The sequence below is a fragment of the Chiloscyllium punctatum genome, chromosome 3 (assembly GCF_047496795.1).
Source record: "Chiloscyllium punctatum isolate Juve2018m chromosome 3, sChiPun1.3, whole genome shotgun sequence".
NCBI classification, from domain to species: domain Eukaryota; kingdom Metazoa; phylum Chordata; class Chondrichthyes; order Orectolobiformes; family Hemiscylliidae; genus Chiloscyllium; species Chiloscyllium punctatum.
Window position 1 is genome coordinate 23,985,335 of NC_092741.1, and position 23,631 is coordinate 24,008,965.

At 43.0% G+C, this 23,631-nt stretch overlaps 2 protein-coding genes across 3 annotated transcripts in view; one reads left to right on the forward strand and one right to left on the reverse strand.

Moving 5' to 3' along the window:
* The window catches only part of mrps18a (mitochondrial ribosomal protein S18A), a 94,357-nt gene extending 84,436 nt beyond the window's left edge, over positions 1 to 9,921 (forward strand). For both annotated transcript variants that reach the window (XM_072550820.1, XM_072550821.1), the window contains exon 6: positions 9,584 to 9,921. In XM_072550820.1, coding sequence (XP_072406921.1) covers positions 9,584 to 9,728 — 145 coding nt within the window. In that variant the 3' untranslated portion in view covers positions 9,729 to 9,921. The remainder of the gene's footprint in view (positions 1 to 9,583) is intronic.
* Positions 9,807 to 23,631, reverse strand: part of rsph9 (radial spoke head component 9) — a 63,478-nt gene continuing 49,653 nt past the window's right edge. The window contains exon 5 of the mRNA XM_072550819.1: positions 9,807 to 10,121. Within this exon, the coding sequence (XP_072406920.1) occupies positions 9,961 to 10,121 (161 nt within the window). The 3' untranslated portion in view covers positions 9,807 to 9,960. The remainder of the gene's footprint in view (positions 10,122 to 23,631) is intronic.

Consider the following 23,631-nt stretch of genomic DNA (forward strand, 5'->3'; position numbering starts at 1 on the left):
GCAACTATCTCCTGGCCAAGGACCACTTTTACCTCCTGGAAACACCTGCTAAATGTGGTCAGAGATGTGGCTCTCAGATCAGGCTCATCGGCCACACAAGGGCCCACCGAACCATGGTCAGTGACACAGAATTTCCTGAGTGGACAATCATAATCATTAGGAGAAAGTGAGGACTGCAGATGCTGGAGATCAGAGTCGAGAGTGTGTGGTGCTGGGAAAGGACAGCCAGTCAGGTAAGCCCTTCCTGCCTGAAACATCGACTCTCCTGCTTCTCGGGTGGTGCTGGAAAAGCATAGGTCATGCAACAATCATAATCATTAGCGAATGATTACCATCAATTCTACTCACCTTGAAATAAAGGCCAGTTTTCACACTGCAAATTCTAGGATTTCTTCCTACGATACAATTATGCCACCTCAGAAAGTTATGTGTACCTTGACAACTACTTCAGTTACACTGTTCCCTCCAAGTCAAATTTGATTCCCCAATACTTGGCGTTAGTTGTTATTTTCATGTCCACATCCCAAGTCTTCACAGAAACAATTTCATTAACTGACTTTCTCCTAAAGGCCAGAGCTAGTTCTTTTGCAAACATAAACAGAAATTGCAGGAAAAGCTCAGCAGGTCTGGTAGCATCTATGGAGAGAAATCAGAGTTAATGTTTCGGGCTGAGTGACCTACCATCACCTGCAAGTTTCCCTCCAAGCCACGCACCATTCTGATTTGGAAATGTCTCGCCGTTCCTTCAGACTCTGAGTCAGAACCATATGAGTTTTTTCCTATTGGCCTTTTGTATGTGCCTCCAACAAATGGAGTGCAGTAGTTCATAAAGGCAGCTCGTTACCATCTTCTCAGCTCAGGGTGGGCAAGAAATGCTGGTCCAGCCAGCCGCACTCACATTTGTGAGTGAATTTAAAATAAAATCAGTTTAAAAGAGTTAATATTGCACCATTTTACAAACTTCTCCTCCAAGTTAGTCCTATTTACTTTGTGATGCTTCAGAATATGCATGGTTTTGTCCTTGGTAGAGCTGAGAAGATTGGAGGACTTTTGGTGCAGGTGGATTTGTTTTTTGGGGATCGATTAACAAGAAGCTACTGATTCAAGGCAATTGTTGAAATTTGAGGAGAAACTGATGTAGGAACGCAGGCACATAGGCCATTTGGCCCCTCGAGTTTGTTCTCCTGTTCAGTAGGATCATGGCTGATCTATGCCCTAGCTCCATATCCCTGCCTTTGTGCCATATCTCTTAATACCTTTACTTCAATTTTAATCGGAGTTGAATTTTTTTTGTTGACAACTGATCCAGCATTAACTGCCATTTGTGGAAGAGAGTTCCAAACATCTACCCTGTTTGTGTGCAGGAGTGCTTCCTAACATCTCTCCTGAATGGTCTGGTCCTAACCTTTAGATTATGGCCCCTAGTTTGAGAGTGGACAACGAGTGGAAAAGTTTATTTTTATTTACACCGTCTTTTCTCGTTAATTTCTTGGACTTTAATCAGAATATCCCTTGGCCTTCTAAATTATAGAGGAAATAAAAGGCCGAATGTGCATAATTTAACCCAGGTATCGGTTTTGTAAACCTATGTTGTTCCCTCTCCAAGACCTTGCTAAGATGTGGCGCCCAGATGTGCCCACAGTACTCCCATGTAGGGTCTAACAGGGATTTTGTATAACTTCAGCATTCTTGTGCTCCTGTCATCGAGATGTGTAAAGGCCAGCGTTCCATTAGCTTTCTTCATTATTTTTTGCACCTGCTTACAGCATTTTAAAGATCTTTGCACTCGAACCCCCAAGTCTCTTTGGGAATGTATTGTACTTAACTCCATACTGTCTAGAAAGTACCCTAATCTATCGTTCTTTGTTCTAAAATTGACAACCTCACACTTGCTTACACTGAAGTCTCTCTGCCACAGTTTAGCTCAGTCACCTATTCCATCAATATCTCTCTGTAATTTCCTGATGTCATCTCCATAGTTTGCAATCTGCCCTAACTTCATTTCTGCCTTGCAAGTTGCTGCAGTGACGTATTTTGAAACAGCGAGTCACTGTGATCTGGAGTGCACTGCCTGAAAGGGGAGGGAAAGCAGATGAAATAATGATTTTCAGAAGGGATTTGGATAACTGCATGAAAAGATGAAATTTGTGGACCCTCAGGAAAAAGGCAAGAGTTTAAGGCGATTTGGACAGCACCTTAAAAGAGCTGCCACAGAAAAGCCAAGCTGAATGAGCTTTTAATCTGTATCATCCTGTGATTCTAATATTAGTTCGGCAGGAATGAGAGGAATTTGTACAGATTTGGAATGCATCGTGAATGTGAGGAAACAGTCTGTTTAAACAGCTTTTCTTCTGTTCTCACCAGGATTTTAATGAAGTGTAAATGATGGTATGTGGAAGATTCACATGGTCTGTTTAAATGGAAAGTACCTTGCTGGTCCGATTATAGGCTTCCAGATTTGGGCCATACTTTGAGAGATCAAATTGAATCCTGCAACGAAAGGTGAAATACCTGTTGCAGTGATGCCATCCGAGTCTGCTATTAACGCTTCTTTCTCATGTCATCTGCAATCAGCCATTCAAACCGCTTCATTAAGTTTGGTGTTGAACAAAAGGTGTCCTTAAGGATGTACTTAAAAGGTGTCTGGTGTATGACATCCATAATTTCACAGTGCTGTACATTCTTTCCTTGGTATAGAGTCAGCTCCAGTTGATCATATTTTGTGATGAAAGAATCACGAGAAGAACTTGCAACTTTAATTGGCACGGACCCATAAAATCCCACCACACTGGCCAATCCAACAGGGCCAGATATGCTGATGGAGACATGATTTTGAAGATTTGCTGAGGTTGACTGGAGTTTGTTTTGAGTGTTTGGGACCATATCCACCTTGAGCCATCTGAACATTTGCTCTGGTAAAGCTGCTAACCTTTATCCTGGTGGCAGACTCCTAAACCACAAACCAGCAAGTCTAGGAATCTGCCCCCGGGATAAGAAGAGAGGATTTCTTTAGGTGAGACACCAAGACCCAGATTATGGAACCCAGACAAAGACCAGAACACTACATAAGCACCTAGAAGTGCTGATTTGGCAAGTCTGACCACTGTTGCATATTCTGTGAAATCTTATGCAGGCACATCTGTCAGTAAAGACTTGCTTTTGCACAGGGATTAAAAGACTGCTTACATACTGTGATATTTTAAGCATGATGACTTGTTATGTGGGCAACAATTGCATGGCAAGATTCCACAAACAGCAATTAGGTGAATGACCACACAAATGGTTGGTGCTGGATGTTGGGAAAGGTAGAAAGCTGGGTAAGACGAGAACTCCGTGCACTTTTATACCGCCTTCACACGTTAGGAAATGGCTTGTGGAGATGTGAGCACATTTCTGGACCAGTCAAAGGTAGGCTTTAAGAAATGTCTACAAGGAGAGACGGGGAAATTCCACAGGCGAGGGAGACTGTTTGTTGAACAGTCTGTAACGTCACTTGAACTTTGTGGGTCTTCAATCCGGCTGTTTGCCTGAAGTGGGCCTTGAACATTGCAGTCCTGCCTGAGACAAGAGGCTGTATCAGCTGAGGATAGAAACAAACTCAGACTGATTTACTCGAGCAGACAATAGTTGATTGCAGGAGGAACGTGTCTTAACCTGTAAAAGCATCATTAAAATCTTAGACATGGACTTTTTTTGTATTTTGTAGAAATTGCAGTAGTTACAATTGGCTCGAGTGATATATTTTTCCCCTCCACTTTGTGCTATTAGACAAACTGTGTCAAATGTTGACTAAGCGTATTGTGTTTTATTGCAGACTTGGAGAATTAACCAGCTGCTCCCATGTTACTTTTAGCATTAAAAAAAAATCTTTTATAAGCTTCAGTAATGAACTCCTAAAGGTTATCCACTTTTTACAAAGGGAAGAGAAGTTACTTTCACAGGATCTATTAATGGCTGATTTCACTGTGAGACGGAAGGTAGTTTGAAAAAAAGTCATGAATGACTATAATTTAACTGCAACTTGTTGATTTATCAGCCATTCTAACATATATCACCTCTTACTCAATAAAACTCATGTTGCCTCAACCGGTCATCTGGCCGGGAGTGTTCAGGCTTTACTTACATCTGCAGCAGCAAATGAGACAGTAAATTTGAATTTGTTTCCTCTGTTCAGAAAGGAGGATGCAGGTTAGGGTTCTGACCCTTTTCACTCGCTGTTGATTTTGGTGGTAAAGTGAATATGTTGACGTTCGAAGGTTTCAGGGTAAATTATTTCTGAATGAGATGAATAATTTCTTCACCCAGAGAGTGGTGAGCCAGGGAAATTCACTGCCACGGAAAGCAGTCAAAGTCAAAGCATTGTCTAATTTCAAGAAGAACTTTGAGATCACAGTTGAGACTTCAGGGATCAAAGGATATGGGAGAGGAAACCAGCAACAGGCTATAGAGTTAGGTGATCAGACATGATCATAATAAATAGTGGAGCAGACTTCAGCGCCAAACAGCCTACTACTGCATAGATTTTCTTTTTCTCACTTCTGGCCTAGGAACATCATTGAAGCAGCTGAGTATGGGTTGGGCCTGGGGCACTACTATTTTCAATGTTTCTGTAACATCGTGTGAAGACAAGGTTAGACTGTGTTTTCTCTATCCCCATTTGGCCATACACTTATCTGGCTTTTCACAACTTTGCCACTATCTCCTTGTCCTTGTAGGGACCAGTAGGGACAGAGTTCGCAAATCCCGGAATCTCAGGTCTGTTACAGTGAAGAAGATCACTTGACACATTGTACCTCCATCAATTCTATTACCTAGTGCCCTCTTGAATGCCTCACTTGAACCAGCCTCCATTACATTTTCTGCCTGTGTTGCTTGCAAGACAAAGCTCCTGGGCGGCACAGTGGTTAGCACTGCTGCCTCGCAGCGCCAGAGACCCGGGTTCAATTCCCGCCTCAGGTGACTGACTGTGCAAACTCCACACATTCTCCCCATGTCTGCGTGGGTTTCCTCCCACAGTCCAAAAATGTGCAGGTCAGGTTAATTGGCCATGCTAAATTCCCCGTAGTGTTAGGTGCAGGGGTAAATGTAGGGGAATGGGTCCGGGTGGGTTGCGCTTCGACGGGTCAGTGTGGACTTGTTGGGCAGAAGAGCCTGTTTCCACTCTAAGTAATCTTTCCACTGTGCCTTGGTACACATGACAATAAGATCAGTTCAATTCAATTCAGTGCTTTCCATACCCTAGGCTACTCGCTGGGTAAAAGCGTATTTTTTTCTCACATCATCCTTGCTTTGCACTTCACTTTAAATCTCTGGCATCTTGTTCTCTCTCCTCTTTGATGGGACCAGCTTTTCCCATCTGCTCTATCAAGCTCGCTAATGACTTTGGAAACCTCCATTCAAATCTCCCCTCAGCTGCCTTTTCTCCAAAGAGACCATAGTTTCTTCAGTCTGTCCTCATAACTGAAGTTTTTTCATTCCTGGAACCATTCTTATAAATCACTTCTGCACTCTCTCTCCATTGCATTCTTATTCTGTTATAATGTGGTGCCCACAACTGTCCACTGTACTCCAGCTGATGTCAAACATGTGTTTTCTACAAGTTCAACATCATTTCCTTGCTCTTGTACTCTACACTCCATTAATAAAGCTGAGGGTACTGTATACTTTATTTACTGCTCTCTCCACTTGTTCTACCACCTTCAGTGACCTGTGCACATATACACCCAGGTGCCTCTGCTCCTGTGCCCCCTTTAGAATTATACCCCATCTTTTATATTTCCATTCACTGTTCTACTGACCAAAATGCATCATGCCATATTTCTCTGCATTGAACCTTATTTGTCACCTCTCGGCCCACTCCACCAACTTGTCAATGTCTGTTTGGAGTTCTACAATGTCCTGCTCGCAGTTTACAATTCATCCAAGTTTAGTGCCATAGGCAAACTTTGAAATTGTCCCCTGCACACAAAGATCCAGATTTTTAATATATATTCAGAACAGCAATGGTCCCAATACTGAGGAGATCCACTGCAAATGTTCCTCTCCAGCCTGCACAATGTCCATTGATTTGCCTCTATTCCGTATCACTGATCCAATTTTGTTTCCATATTGCTACTGTCCCTGTAACCTTCCTCTCAAGTGTTGTGTGATAGTGTATCAAAAGCCTTTTGGAAATCTATGAATGCTACATCAACAGCATTACCTTCATCGAGCCTTTCTGTTACCACTTCAAAAAACTCCAGTAAAGGTAGTTCACCATCATTTCCCCTTTCAGAAGAGTCCAGAGTTAATTTCTAATTAGCCCACCTTTGCCATGTGAATGTCCGTGTAATCCCGAATAGTTTGATCAGGTTTCCCCACACTGAGGTTAAACTCACTGGTCTACTAGCCTTGGATATACCAGTTCAACATTAGTTTGTCACCTGTATATTTTTACCATGCTTTTGTAGTCTGTCTAATCTCTCCTGAGAGGAGCTAATTCACCAGAGTGTGCACCAATCTTGGTCTCTCTACAACTCAGCAGCTACTCACCGTCTAAACTTTTTTGTTAGACATGGGGCAGCACGGTGACTCAGTGGTTAGCACTGCTGCCTCACAGCGCCAGGGATCTGGGTTCAATTCCCGCCTCAGGCGACTCTCTCTGTGGAGTTTGCACATTCTCCCCGTGTCTGTGTGGATTTTCTCCGGGTGCTCCAGTTTCCTCCCACGGTCCAAAGATGTGCAGGTCAGGTAAATTGGCCATGCTAAATTGCCCACAGTGTTCAGGGATGTGTAGGTTAGGTGCATGAGGCAGGGGTAAATGTAGAGTAATAGGAAACAGGTTTGGGTGGGATACTTTTTGGAGGGTTGGTATGGACTTGTTGGGCTGAAGGGCCTGTTTCCATACTGTAGGGATTCTAGTCTATACATTCTATTTTCTAATCAATCTGTTCAGAAATGATATTACACACATCTGGCTAAGAGGAAGGGACATTACCACTGTGCCACAGGAGCCCCAGAACATTGAGTAATTGGGGTATCTTGGTTTCTGATTTACCAGTCATTGTTAAACAGGAAAGGTGAAGTCATCCTGTTAGGAGTTTTTTGCAGGTCTCCTAATAGTCCTAGAAACGTAGAAGAAAGGATTGCGAGGATGATTCAGGAGAAGAGTGAAAGAATAGGCTGGTTGTTATGGGGGACTTTAACTTTCCTGATATTGACTGGGAAAGCTATAGCTCGAATTCGTTACATGGGTTGGTGTTTGTCCAATGTGTGCAGGAGGGTTTCCTGACACAATATGTAGACAGACCAACAAGAGGTCAGGCCATACTGGATTTGGTTCTGGGTAACGAACCAGGCCAGGTGTTAGAATTGGAGATAGGTGAGCACTTTGGGGACAGTGACCACAATTCAGTGACTTTTACTCTAGTGATGGAGAGGGATAAGTGTGCACTGCAGGGTAAGAGTTATAGCTGGGGGCAGGGAAATTATGATGCAGAGAGGCATGACTTGGGATGCGTGGCTTGGAAAAGTAGGCTTCAAGGCAAGGGCGCAATTGATATGTGGAGCTTGTTCAAGGAGCAACTATTGAGTGTCCTAGATAAGTATGTACCTGTCAGGCAGGGAGGAAAGGGTCGTGTGAGGGACCCGTGGTTTAATAAGGAATTGGAATCCCTTGTTAAAGGGAAGAGGTCGGCCTATGTAAAGATGAGGCGTGAAGGTTCAATTGGGGCGATTGAGAGTTATAAGGTAGCCAGGAAGGATCTGAACAGAGCGCTAAGAGCAGCAAGGAGAGGACATGAAAAGTCCTTAGTTGGTAGGATTAGGGAAAACCCAAAGGCTTTCTATAGGTATGTCAGGAATAAAAGAATGACTAGGGTAGGAATAGGTCCAGTCAAGGATAGTCGTGGGAAGTTGCGTGTGGAGGCTGAAGAGATTGGGGAGACACAATGAATACTTTTCGACAGTATTCACTCAGGAACAGGACATTGCTGATGTGAATACTGAGTCACAATTAATTAGAATGGACGGCTTTGAGGTATGTAGGGAAGAGGTGTTGGAAATTCTGGAAAGGGTGAAAATAGATAAGTCCCCTGGGTCTGATGGCATTTATCCCAGGATTCTCTGGGAAGCAAGGGAGATTGCAGAGCCATTGGCCTTGATTTTTATGTCCTCGTCTACAGGAATAGTGCCAGAAGACTGGAGGATAGCAAATGTGGTTCCCTTGTTCAAGAGGGGAGTAGGGATAACCCTAGTAACTATAGGCCGGTGAGTCTTACTTCTGTTGTGGCAAAGTCTTAGAGAGAATTGTAAAGGATAGGATTTATGAACATCTGGATAGGAATAATGTGATCAGGGATAGTCAGCATGGTTTTGTGAAGGGCAGGTTGTGCCTCACAAACCTTATTGAATTCTTCGAGAAGGTGACTAAGGAGGTGGACGAGGGGAAAGCGGTAGATGTGTATATGGATTTCAGTAAGGTGTTTGATAAGGTTCCCCATGGTAGGCTACTGCAAAAAATACAGAGGTATGGCATTGAAGGTGAGTTGGAGGTTTGGATTAGGAATTGGCTGGCTGGAAGAAGACAGAGGGTAGTAGTTGATTGGTAAAGGTTCATCTTGAAGTGCAGTTATGAGCAGTGTTCCGCAAGGTCGGTGGAGTTGTTGACAGTGAGGAAGGATGTGTCAGGTTACAGCGGGATATAGATAAGCTGCAGAGCTGGGCAGAAAGGTGACAAATGGAGTTCAATATAGCTAAGTGTGAGGTGATTCACTTTGGTAAGAGTAACAAGAAAATGGGGTACTGGGCTAATGGTCGGATACTTGGTAGTGTGCTTGAGCAGAGGGATCTTGGTGTCCATGTACACAGATCTCTGAAAGTTGCCACCCAGGTAAATAGTGCGGTGAAGAAGGCATATGGTGTACTGGCTTTTATTGGTCGAGGAATTGAGTTCCGGAGTCCTGAGGTCATGTTGCAGTTGTATAAGACTCTGGTGCGGCCGCATCTGGAGTATTGTGTGCAGTTTTGGTCGCCATACTATAGGAAGGATGTGGAGGCACTGGAACGGGTGCAGAGGAGGTTTACCAGGATGTTGCCTGGTATGGTAGGAAGATCGTATGAGGAAAGGCTGAGGCACTTGGGGCTGTTTTCATTGGAGAAAAGAAGGTTTGGGGGTGACTTGATAGAGGTGTACAAGATGATTAGGGGTTTAGATAGGGTTGACCATGAGAACCTTTTTCCACGTATGGAGTCAGCTATTACGAGGGGGCATAGCTTTAAATTAAGGGGTGGTAGGTATAGGACAGATGTTAGGGGAAGATTCTTTACTCAGCGAGTCGTGAGTTCATGGAATGCCCTGCCAGTAGCAGTGGTGGACTCTCCCTCTTTATGGGCATTTAAATGGGCATTGGATAGGCATATGGAGGATAGTGGGATAGTGTAGGTTAGGTGGGCTTGGATCGGTGCAACATCGAGAGCCAAAGGGCCTGTACTGCGCTGTATTCTTCTATGTTCTATGTACTAACAGTGCTTCATGTCTAAATCCTCACCACCTGGACCTCTGCAATTATAATTGGTAAAATTTATCAATTTTTGTTTCACACAGATATCTCACTCGATGGTCAGTTGATTCGGTGAAGCCCATCTTGAAGAAAGGCCTCAAGTGGTGTAAAGTCCGCATGCCTGTGGGAGACCCAATACTGAAGAATAATGTTGTCTATGGGAAAAAGCCTAATTATATTAAACACTGATAAGGACTCTGGTGTGATCTGACCGACTGAATTTCCACAATGCATCTTGTTTATTTAAAAAAAGTTATTTGCAGCATATAGAGTTTTCAAATAAGATTTATTAAAATATAGAAAGATGTCATTTGTTGACAATAGTGTTTTATATAATTAATTGTGTAATTTGAAGTAAATCAATTAAAATCAGAGAAATTAATAGGTATCGGTTCATTGAGCTTTCTGATTGATGAGAGTATCATATCATGAATGGAAAGTCTATATTCCTCTCGCCTAGGCCCATATAGATGGAACCGTGCTGAGAAGTCTCAGGCACATGGAAGAAGATGAAGCCGAGCCACAAAAGATTTTGAAGAATGACCAGCTTGCTGCCCCTCTCATACTGCAGACTCCAGAACACTGCAAATCCAAGCACAACAACATTAGTTAGCTTCCTGTCCACTCAAAGCGAAGCTTTCAAACTTCTTGCGCAGGTGACACTGCCCTGTCCTGAACCAAGCTATCATAACTCAAACAGAAACAATACCATAAACAGATCAGAGCAACAATCAAAAATACAGCAATTCGGTCATGGCATGCAACCACTAGATCCAGTGGGGCTATGTAAATGCACAATCTTCAGATAATATTGCACTGTGTAACAGGTTTCACTCATGCATTTCTTCTCCTGTCATAAAATACTTTAAGCTGCTTTACAGAAAGGGGTTCAGACATGGGAAGATGCAAAGCATTTTGTTCAGAAGTGTTTGAAAGGTTTACATACCTATGTGAAGATGCATGAATGTGGTAGATCAGGTTAATTATAGGTACATACCAAATGGGAATATGATGTAATGATTATGAAGACCTGGCTCAAAAAGGGCAAGACCCAGTACACCATGGGCCAGCATGGTGCCTCAGTGGTTAGCACTGCTGCCTCACAGTGCCAGGGACCCGAGTTCAATTCCAGCCTTGGGCAAGTGACTTTGTGGAGTTTGCACATTCTCCCCATGTCTGCATGGGTTTCCTCCCACAGTCCAAAGATTAGCCATGGGAAATGCAGGGTCACAAGGAATGTTGTTTGGACAGTCGATGTGGACTTACATGGCTAAACGGCCTGCTTCCATGCCGTACAGATTTTATTTTATTTTTAATGTAAATATGCCCAATGCAAGATGTTCAGAAAATGCAGGGAAAGAAAGAGCAGATGACAGGTGGCTGTGGTGATAAAGAAGAATATTAGTGCTAGAGAGAGACCAATGGCTGAATCCACTTGGTTATAGTTAAGAAACAATGGATATTTTCCTGTAGGCAAATGTGTTTGGAATGATCTTCCCTGGAGAGCGCTGGCTCATTGAATATATTCTGAGTTAGACAAATGCTTGATCTGCAAGCGAGTCAAGAATTGTGAGGCTGTCAGAAAAGTGGTGTTAAAGCGACATATAGATCAACCAGGATCATATTGCATGGTTTAATAGGCATCAGGATCCAAATGGCCTACTCTTACTCCTATTTTTCTGATCTTATGAAGAGGTATGACGTCATCTAGTTCTGGGAAATGATGTGGGTCTATTATCTGGAATCTTTTGATCATTATATCATAAGGTGGAGGTTAGTTATGGAACTAGACCAGGAGGAATCTAAATTTCAAGATTCTTAATTGAAGGAGGAGCAAAGAGTGAGTGTAGAGATTTAAAAAGAGTGAGAGCAGAAAGTCATTTTTATAAATGACCAGGATGAGGGCGTAGAAAGGTGGGTTAGTAAATTTGCAGACGACACTAAGGTCGGTGGAGTTGTGGATAGTGACGAAGGATGTTGTAGGTTACAGAGAGACATAGATAAGCTGCAGAGCTGGGCTGAGAGGTGGCAAATGGAGTTTAATGCGGTCAAGTGTGAGGTGATTCACTTTGGTCGGAGTAACCGGAATGCAAAGTACTGGGCTAATGGTAAGATTCTTGGGAGTGTAGATGAGCAGAGAGATCTCAGTGTCCAGGTATACAGATCCTTGAAAGTTGCCACCCAGGTTGACAGGTTGTTAAGAAGGCATACAGTGTTTTAGCTTTTATTAATAGAGGGATCGAGTTCCGGAACCATGAGGTTATGCTGCAGCTGTACAAAATTCTGGTGCGGCCGCACTTGGAGTATTGTGTACAGTTCTGGTCACCGCGTTATGAGGATGTGGAAGCTTTGGAAAGGGTGCAGAGGAGATTTACTGGGATGCAGGGTAGGTTTTATGAGGAAGGTCTGAGGGAACTGAGGCTGCTTTTGTTGGAGAGAAGAAGGTTGAGAGGTGACTTAATCGAGACGTATAAGATAATCAGAGGGTTAGATAGGGTGGACAGGGAGAGCCTTTTTCCAAGTATGGTGATGGCGAGTACGAGGGGGCATAGCTTTAAATTGAGGGGTGATGGATATAGGACAGATGTCAGAGGTAGTTTCTTTACTCAGAGAGTAGTAAGGGCATGGAATGCTTTGCCTGCAACGGTAGTAGATTCGCCAACTTTAAGTACATTTAAGTCGTCATTGGACAAACACATGGACGTACGTGGAATAGTGTAGGTTAGATGGGCTTCAGATTGGTATGACAGGTCGGCGCAACATCGAGGGCCAAAGGGCCTATACTGCACTGTCATGTTCTATGTTCTAAGTCAGAATGAGGACTTAATTAGAATGGGAACCAAGAGTTGCTGCAGCGATTTAAAAAAAACACAAGCACAGAGTCAGAGCAGAGATTTAAAAAGAGCAGGAACACAGACAGAGAATGTTTGAGGATGGAGTGCCAAGCAAGTAGGCAGATATGCCCTAAATGATGTCAAGCTTCTTCAATGTTGTTGGAGTTGCACCCATCTCGGCAAATGTGAACTTATCCTCTCCTGCTAAGGTCTAATCAGGGACTCAAACCTTAGGCTTGAGACAGGATTTTTCTGGAACATGCTGATATACCACTTTAGTTTTCTTCATGCTGATTTTAAGACAGGAGTCATAAACACTAGAGATCAAGCCCATTGTATATTATCCAACACCAGAGTGGCAGCATATGCACAATAACTGGCGAACAGGAAATGATAAAGTATGTCTTTGGAGTCTTGCTCTTTGCCTGGAGTTGAATCAGATTGAACAGCTTCCTGTCAATAGGAGATCTGATTTCAAATTCAGGCTCACCATCACGGAATGCATCGGGAGTAGAGTAAAACGTGCTGAAGAGTTTGATATTCACATGCAGTCATTTTTAATTTCATTAATAACTCGGAATGGATCTGAAGACTCCTCATTATCTCGGACACGGGGGCATCCTGTTACCAAACTGATTGTCAAACCATTGGAATTAATTTCTTCATTATCTTCCAAAATCCATCAAAGCTGTTTATCTCAAAGATCTTAGTCAGATCAACATCGTATACAGGATCTGTCCTTGGTAATGCAGCTGAGATTAAATATAGACCATGCAGAAAAAGCGATCATAAATAAATAACAGAAACAAAGGCAGAGTATCCAAAGAAACTGACAGTTTCAAGAGTTTTTTTTAAAACGTATATAAATGGTAAAGCGATAGCAAAAGGTAAAATGGGACTGATTAAGGATCCAAAGGGGATTTGGGCTTGGAAGCATGTGCCATAGCTAAGAACCAAGTGAATTCATTTGATTATTCTATACAGAAGAACAAAGAGCCGCCTAATTCATTTTGAAAAAGAATATAAGTGAAGCCTAAAAATTGCCAAAAAGGACCTATTAGGCTGGCTCTCCTTAAAGTCACCATGAGTAGCTGGGTGCACCTCAGGATATGAAGGACAGTAAAAGTAGACATGGAAGAGGCTCTGGCCAGTAATTAGCTTCGATATACAGAGAGTGAGGGAAAGGACCGGACAATGGCTAATGTTACACCCTTGTTCAGAATAGTGTGCAAGGATAAGCCAGCAAATTGCAGCTGAGTTTGTTTGACCTTGCTGATGGGAAAGCTTTAAGAAATTATAATTTGAGACAACATTATCAGTCATTAGTATATATGTGACTTAATGAAGGTTAAGTGGTATGGACAGATTGTGAATGAAAAATCGTGTGTTTAGTTAACTGACTTGACAAAGTAACAGAAAAACTTGAGGGTCATGTCATGGATGTTCTGGTTATGGACTTTGCAAAAGCATTTGACAGAGCACTACACAGCAAGCTTGCAACAAAGAAAATGTGGAATATAAGGATAGAGGGGGGACAGGAGATATGAAGTTGGCTGAATAACTGGAAAAAAAGGAGTGGTAAACAATCATTTCTTGGACGGCAGGAAGTTATATGGTGGGGGTCCCCAGGGTTGGTGCGAAGATCACAGCTTTTCTTGATCTATTTGAATTACCTTGACTTTGGTTTCAAAATGATGATGTAAGACTTGGAAATATTGTCAATTTCAAAGGGACACAGGCAGTGGAATGGGCAGATATGATAGCTTAAATTTAACACACAGAAGTATGACCTTATTCATTTTGGTAGAAAAAAAGAGCAAAGATGATAATAAATACCTAACATTTGATTAATAATACATATAGCATAAGAGGTACAATCCTTAAGGTGATACAGAAACACAGGTACCCTGGAGTATACTTTGGAGTGGCAAGGGAAGTTAAATAAAAAGAGCCATTGAAGATCTTGAGATGTACCCACATAGCATGCAGTCCAAAAGCAAGCATATTTTGATGTACCACTACAGCACTGCCTTGGGCAGTGGTGAAGGAGATTTGGCCCAGCAGTGAAAGATAGTGCCTGAAGAGTGGCGACTTTGATGTTGGGTGGGTCCAGGTTAGATGCTGGCGAGACAGTCGATGAGGGATGGGGGCACAGGCGTCGATGATGAGGAGCTGGCTCAGGACTCATGGACTCTTTAAGCTATATCTTAATTTTCTCATTCTTAAAACTATTCAAAATGGTGCTGGATTGTGGTGACAATGGAAAAGCTTTTCACTGTATTTTACTATTTTTCTTCCTGTAAAACACATGTGACTTCAGCTTTGGACTAACACTGGAGATAGCTGCAGAAAGAAGCTTAAATGTACTCAGATGTAAGTAACCTCTTCAGGATTTTATTGCAACACTTCAGGTCTGGGACTAACACTAACACTTCACTCAAAGGTAACCGAGTTCCACTGTATATCCTTTCCTTCTCAAGAGTACTTCTCAGGATTGCTCCACTCAAAGTCAAAAGTGAAACAAAAAAAATCAGCTGTGGGTGTTTCTCTTCAATTTAAAAATAACATGTTCTTGAGCTCTCCAACAAATCTTCAGACCTGTTTACCATGCTGGGTCACAAAACAATCTAAATAAACAAAAGTCTATTGATACTGTATAAAACCCATTCACTGTAAAGCCAGGCTTTAAGAACCTTTCAAAGGAATTAATTATTAACTTCAGACAAATAGAAAACCCACTGGTTACTGACTCAAGAATCAGAAAGTCAAACTCACAACAAATAATCTCATAGTTTACATCACAATTGTTTGAGAGATTGATGGCGACAAATTAAATCAGGGATTGGATAAGCACCTAAGGAGAATGGTTTTGCAATGGTACGGGAAAATGGCAGGAGAGTGAGTTGCTTTGCAGAGATCAACAGGAACATGATGGTCATTTCGCCTCCTGCTCTGCTCTACAAAGAATGATGTTAGGAGCAATCTTAACATTGGTGTCACACCTGAAGTGGAGAGATATAAGAGGGTGGATCACAAAGATTTTTAAGAAAAAAATGGTTGGGAAGTTCAGATATAATGGATAATGGGTAAGTGGTGGTCAGTACATGATACAGGTATCCCCTGCTTTTCGAATGTTCGCTTTACACCACTTCGCTTTTATGAAAGACCTGCAATAGTTCCTTTTCTCACGAATCTGAAGAGGATTTTTGCTTTTACGAAAAATGGAAAAAGATTTCCCATATAAATCATGCATTTTCGCTTTACACCATTTTCGACATACGAAAGGTTTTCTGGGACACTCTTGGATAGCGGGAGATACCTGTCTATGATTCATTGCATACTTAAGTCACTTCTTAAGTGGTCATCAGATTTCAGGTTAGGCAAAAGTGGACATTGGGCCGCTGGAAAATGACACTGGAGAGATAGTAGTGGGGAACAAAGAAATAGCTGAGGAACTGAATAAATAATTGTGTCAGTCTTCACGGTGAAAGACATGAATAATATCCCAAAAATTCAAGAGTGAAGGGGCAGAGCTGATTATGGCGGCCATCACCAAGGAGAAGGTGGTATAAAAACTGAATGGCCTGAAGGTAGATTAATCACCTGGACCAAATGGACTACACCTCAGAGTCCTAAGGAAGATAGCTGAAGAGATAGCAGAGACACTAGTGGTGATCCTTTAGGAACTGCTAGAATCAGGGAGGGTCCCAGAGGACTAGAAATTTGCTAACCTGACACCTTTGTTTAAAAAGGGAGTAAGGCAAAAGACAGAAAATTATAGACCAATTAGCCTAACCTCAGTCTGGGTAAGAATCCTGGAATCCATTGTGAAGGATGATATTTCTGAATACTTGCAAGTATATGGTAAAATAGGGCAAAGTCAGCATGGTTTCAGCAAGGGGAGCTCATGCCAGACAAATCTGCTAGAATTCTTTGAGAAATTAGGTCCCACTTTTGGAATATTGTGTGCAACTCTGGTTTCCCTCCTATCGGAAGGATGTTGTGAAACTTGAAAGGGTTCAGAAAAGATTTACAAGGATGTTGTTAGGGTTGGAGAATTTGAGCTATAGGGTGAGGCTGAACAGGCTGGGGCTATTTTCCCTGGAGCGTCAGAGGCTGAGGGGTGACCTTATAGAGGTTTATAAAATCGTGAGGGACATGGATAGAATAAATAAACAAGTTCTTTTCTCTGGGCTGGGAGGAGTCCAGAACTCGAGGGCATATGTTTAGGGTGAGAGGGGAAAAATTTAAAAGGGATCTAAGGGGCATTGTTTTCACACAGAAGGTGGTGTGTGGATGGAATGAGCTGCCAGAGGAAGTGGTGGAGGCTGGTATAATTACAACATGTAAAAGGCATTTGGATGCGTATATGAATAGGAAGGGTTTAGAGGGATATGGGCCAAGTGCTGACAAATGGGATAGATTAGGTGAGGATATCTGGTTGGCATGGACAAGTTGGACTGAAGGGTCTGTTTCCGTGCTGTACATCTCTATGACCCTAAGTCAGAAGCAGGTTAGACCAAGGAGAGCCAATGGATGTTATCTACCTGGACTTCACAAAGGCCTTTGACAAGGTGCCATACAGGAGGCTACTGAATAAGATAAGGGCCCATGGTGTCAGAGACAAGTAAGAGCGTGGATAGAAGTGTGGCTGTCTGGCAGAAAGCAGAGAGTGGGGATGAAAGGGTCCTTCTCAGGGTGACAGCCAGTGACAAGTGGTGTTCCGTAAGGCTCAGTGTTGGGACCACAAGTTTTCACTTCATACCTTAATGATCTAGATGAAGGAACTGAGGGCATTCTGGCTAAGTTTGCAGATGATACAAAGATAGGTAGAAGGACAGGTAGCATTGAGGAGGCAGGGAGGTTGCAGAAGGATTTGGACAGGTTAGGAGAGAGCAGGCAAAGAAGTTGTAGTTGGAGTACAATGTGAGAAAGTGTGAAGTCATGCACTTTGATAGGAAGAAGAGAGAGAAATGGACTATTTTCTAAACAGGGAAAAAAATCACAAGTCTAGACTGCAAAGAGACTTGGAAATTCTAGTCCAGAATTCTCTCAAGGTAAACCTGCAGGTTGAGTCAGTAGTTAGGAGGGCAAGTGCAATGATGGCATTTACTGTGATAGGACTTCATATTTAAGGCTCTGGTCAGACCACATATGGAGTATTGTGCACAGTTTTGGACCCTATATCTCAGGAAGGGCGTTGACAAGAATGCCCCATGAATGAAAAGCTTACCATATGAGGAATGTTTGAGGACTCTGGGTTTATACTCAATGAAGTTCAGAAGGATTGGTTGGGGGGGATGGTAACCTAATTGAAATTTCCAGAATAGTGAATGGCCTGGACAGCATAGATGTTGGGAAGTTGTTTCCATTGGTAGGAGAGACTAGGACCTGAGGGCACAGTCTTAGAGTAAAGGGAAGACTTTTTAGAACAGAGATAAGGAGAAATTTCTTCAGTCAGAGAGCGGTGAATCTATGGAATTCACTGCCATAGAAGGTCATACAGTCATAGAGATATAAAGCATGGAAACAGACCCTTCGGTCCAACCTGTCCACGTCGACAAGATATCCCAACCCAATCTAGGCCCACCTGCCAGCACCCAGCCCATATCCCTCCAAACCCTTCCTATTCATATACCCATCCAAATGCCTCTTAAAAGTTGCAATTGTACCAGCCTCCACCACTTCCTCTGGCAGCTCATTCCATACACATACCACCCTCTGTGTGAAAAAGTTAGCCCTTAGGTCTCTTTTATATCTTCCCCCTCTCACCCTGAATCTATGCCCTCTAGTTCTGGACTTCCAGATCCCAGGGACAGGACTTTGTCTATTTATCCTATCCATGCCCCTCATAATTTTGTAAACCTCTATAAGGTCATCCCTCAGCCTCCGACGCTCCAGGGAAAACAGCCCCAGCCTGTTCAGCTTCTCCCTACAGCCCAAATCCTCCAACTCTGGCAACATCCTTGTAAATCTTTTCTGAACCCTTTCAAGTTTCACAACATCCTTCCGATAGGAAGGAGACCAGAATTGCACGCAATATTCCAACAGTAGCCTAACCAAAGTCCTGTACAGCCGCAACATGACCTCCCAACTCCTGTACTCAATATTCTGACCAATAAAGGAAAGCATACCAAATGCCTTCTTCACTATCCTATCTACCTGTGACTCCACTTTTAAGGAGCTATGAACCTGCACTCCAAGGTCTCTTTGTTCAGCAACATTCCCTAGGACCTTACCATTAAGTGTATAAGTCCTGCTAAGATTTGCTTTCCCAAAATGCAGTACCTCGCATTTATCTGAATTAAAATCCATCTGCCACTTCTCAGCCCATTGGCCCATACTGTTGTAATCTGAAGTAACCCTCTTCGCTATCCACTACACCTCCAATTTTGGTGTCATCTGCAAACTTACAACTGTACCTCTTATGCTCGCATCCAAATCATTTATGTAAATGACAAAAAGTAGAGGACCCAGCACCGATCCTTGTGGTACTCCTCTGGTCACAGGCCTCCAGTCTGAAAAACAACCCTCCACCACCACCTTTGAGCCAGTTCTGTATCCAAATGGCTAGTTCTCCCTTTATTCCATGTGATCTAACCTTGCTAATCAGTCTCCCATGGGGAACCTTGTTGAACGCTTTACTGAAGACCATATAGATCACATCTACTGCTCTGCCCTCATCAATCTTCTTTGTTACTTCTTCAAAAAACTCAATCAAGTTTGTGAGACATGATTTCCCACGCACAAAGCCATGTTGACTATCCCTAATCAGTCCTCGCCTTTCCAAATACATGTACATCCTGTCCCTCAGGATTCCCTCCAACAACTTGCCCACCACTGAGGTCAGGCTCACTGGTCTATAGTTCCCTGGCTTGTCTTTACCACCCTTCTTAAACAGTGGCACCACATTTTCCATCCTCCAGTCTTCCAGCACCTCACCTGTGGCTATCGATTAGATTAGATTACTTACAGTGTGGAAACAGGCCCTTCGGCCCAACAAGTCCACACTGCCCCGCCGAAGCGCAACCCACCCATACCCCTACATCTACATCTACCCCTTACCTAACACTACGGGCAATTTAGCACGGTCAATTCACCTGACCTGCACATCTTTGGACTGTGGGAGGAAACCGGAGCACCCGGAGGAAACCCACGCAGACACGGGGAGAATGTGCAAACTTCACACAGAGAGTCGCCTGAGGTGGGAATTGAACCCGGGTCTCTGGCGCTGTGAGGCAGCAGTGCTAACCACTGTGCCACCCGTGCCGCCCACGATGATACAAATATCTCAGCAAGAGGCCCAGCAATCACTTCTCTAGCTTCCCACAGAGTTCTCGGGCACACTTGATCAGGTCCTGGGGATTTATCCACCTTTAACCGTTGTGAGACATGATTTCCCCCGCACAAAGCCATGTTGACTATCCCTAATCAGTCCTTTCCTTTCCAAATACATGTACATACTGTCCCTCAGGATTCCCTCCAACAACTTGCCCACCACCAAGCTCAGGGTCACCGGTCTACAGTTCCCCGGCTTGTCTTTACCGCCATTTTTAAACAGTGGCACCACATTTGCCAACCTCCAGTCTTCCCGCACCTCACCTGTGACTATCGATAATACAAATATCTCAGCAAGAGGCCCAGCAATCACTTCTCTAGCTTCCCACAGAGTTCTAGGATACACCTGATCAGGTCCTGGAGATTTATCCACCTTTACCCATTTTAAGACATCCAGCACTTCCTCCTCTGTAATCTGGACATTTTTCAAGATGTCACCATCTATTTCCCTACAGTCTATATCTTCCATATCCTTTTCCACAGTAAATACTGATGCAAAATATTCATTTAGTATCTCTTCCATTTTCTGTGGCTCCACACAAAGGCCGCCTTGCTGATCTTTGAGGGGCCCTATTCTCTCCCTAGTTATCCTTTTGTCCTTAATATATATTTGTAAAAACCCTTTGGATTCTCCTTAAATCTATATGCCAACGCTACATTGTGTCCCCTTTTTGCCTTCCTGATTTCCCTCTTAAGTATACTCCTACTTCCTTTATACTCTTTTAAGGATTCACTTGATCTATCCTGTCTATACCTGACATATGCTTCCTTCTTTTTCTTAACCAAACCCTCAATTTCTTTAGTCATCCAGCATTCCCTATACCTACTAGCCTTTCCTTTCACCCTGACAGGAACATACTTTCTCTGGATTCTTGTTATCTCATTTCTGAAGGCTTCCCATTTTCCAGCCGTCCCTTTACCTACGAACATCTGCCTCCAATCAGCTTTCAAAAGTTCTTGCCTAATACCGTCAAAATTGGCCTTTCTCCAATTTAAACTTCAACTTTTAGATCTGGTCTATCCTTTTCCATCACGGTTTTTAAAACGAATAGAATTATGGTCACTGGCCCCAAAGTGCTCCCCTACTGACACCTCAGTCACCTGCCCTGCCTTATTTCCTAAGAGTAGGTCAAGTTTTGCACCTTCTTTAGTAGGTACATCCACATACTGAATCAGAAAATTGTCTTGTACGCACTTAAGAAATTCCTCTCCATCTAAACCTTTAACACTATGGCAGTCCCAGTCGATGTCTGGAAAGTTAAAATCCCCTACCATAACCACCCTATTATTCTTACAGATAGCTGAGATCTCCTTACAAGTTTGTTTCTCAATTTCCCTCTATTAGGTGGTCTATAATACAATCCCAATAAGGTGATCCTCTTTCTTATTTCTCAGTTCCACCTAAATAACTTCCCTGGATGTATTTCCGGGAATATCCTCCCTCAGCACAGCTGTAATGCTATCCCTTATCAAAAATGCCACTCCCCCTCCACTCTTGCCTCCTTTTCTACCCTTCCTGTAGCATTGTATCCTGGAACATTAAGCTGCCAGTCCTGCTCATCCCTGAGCCACGTTTCTGTAATTGCTATGATATACAAGTAAGGTGAATTGGCCATGCTAAAGTGTTAGGTGTATTAGGCAGAGGGAAATGGGTCTTGGTTACTCTTCGGAGGGTCGGTGTGGACTGGTTGGGCCGAAGGGCCTGTTTCCACACTGTAGGGAATCTGATCTAATCTAATCTAATCCCAGTCCCATGTTCCTAACCATGCTCTGAGTTCATCTGCCTTCCCTGTTAGGCCCCTTTCATTGAAATAAATGCAGTTTAATTTATTCGTCCTACCTTGTCCCTGCTTGCCCTGACTGTTTGATTTGCTTCTGTTCTCAACTGTACCAGTCTCATATTGATCTCTTTCCTCACTATCTCCCTGGGTCCTTCTCCCTGGGTCCATGCAGTTCTAGCAAATTTCCCTGCCAGTATATTAGTCCCCTTCCAATTTAGGTGCAATCTGTCCTTCTTGTGCAGGTCACTTCTACCCTAAATGAGATTCTAATGATCCAAAAATGTGAATACTTCTCCCATACACCAGCTCCTCATCTGCTCTATCCTCCTATTCCTGTCCTCACTAGCTCATAGCACTGGGAGTAATCCAGATATTACGACCCTTGAGGACCTCCTTTTTAAATTTCTGCCTAACTCTCTGTAATCTCCCTTCAGAGTCTCAACCTTTTCCCTTCCAATGTCGTTGGTTCCAATGTGGACAATGACCTCCTGCTGGCCCCTCTCCCCCGTGAGAACATTCTGCACCCTCTCTGAGACATCCTTGATCCAGGCACCAGAGAAACAACACACCATTCTGCTTTTTCTCTGCTGGCCACAGAAACGTCTGTCTGTACCTCTGACTACAGAATCCCCCAACACAACTGATCTCTTGGAAGCCGACATACCCCTCGTTGCATTAGAGCCAGTCTCAATACCAGAAACTTGACTGATCGTGCTATGTTCCCCTGAGAATCCATCACCCCCTACATTTTCCAAAACAGCATACCTGTTTGAAATGGGTATATCCATAAAAGACTCCTGCCCTAGGTGCCTACCTCTCTTACCCTTTCCTGGAGTTAACCCATCTATGTGACTGTATCTGAGACTTTCCCCCCTTCCTATAACTGCCATCCATCACATACTGTTGCTGTTGCAAATTCCTCATCGCTTCTATCTGTCTTTCCAATTGATCCACTCGATCTGATAAGATTCGCATCCAACAGCATTTATGGCAGATATAATCCACAGTAACCCTTAAACTCTCCTTAAACTCCCACATCTGACAAGTACATATCACTGCAAATGCCATTTTGCTCCTTCACAATCTACAGACCTAGAAAATAACACCATCTTATTCCTCTAGAAAACACTGCACCAGATTAAATTAATAGCTATAGCTTATATTTTAAGTTTAATCAAGAGACTTATCTCCAAAAACATATAATCAAGAAAGAACCCACTGTACTCACTAATACAGCCTTTTTCTTGGACAGACTTAAAACAAAAATTAACTTATCTGATTCTGTGCTGTGAACTTCGCCCAAACAGGTTCCTCCAAGATCAGCTGTGAATTTCACTGTTTGTTAATTTTCCCAGGCGCACTCCGATCTCCAGCGACACATGATTTCAAAAACAGCAAAGGCAGAAACTGTGCAGGTTTTCTCTCTCTCTCTCTCTCCACCTCCCCTGTCCTCACCATGTACTTCCTTTGTCTGCCCTTCTCCCTTTTAAAACTGATGTTGTTTTGACTTTTTCTTCCAAAGCTCCAAAACCATGCAACAGCATATAAAACAGTAACTGCTGCTCCTGGAATTCGAAGAAATCACCTCCAGGACCTAAAATACCTCAAAAAAAAGGAGCAGCTCTTACAGCCAGAATTTTTTCCTGTCCTCCACCTTGGAATACCCAGAATCATTGAGTATACTTAAAACAGAGATAGGTAGGCTCATGAGTATCAAGGGAATTAAGGGTTACAGGCAGAAAGTGGGAAAATGGAGTTGAGAAACTTAACTGCCATGATTGAATGGTGGAGTAGGCTTGATGGGCTGAATGGCGTACTTTTTGCTCCTATGTCTTATGGTCTAAAAGAAAGTTGCTATTATTTCAACAGCCCCCCTCTTTCTGGGATATCATACTTTGGCTATTAAAATCTTATTGAAGGAAAATTTGTATAAAGTATATCCAGGAGCACTTCACATACAATGAATTGCACTGACGCTTTTGTTTAAACTGGATGACTGGATTTCAAGGCAGCTCACCCACCACCTTCTCAAGGTCAATCAGAGATGGGCAATATATACTGGCCAGCCAGTGACACCCACATCCCACAGTGAATAACAAAACATGGGACATGAAGTTTGGAGTGACTGACCAAACTCAG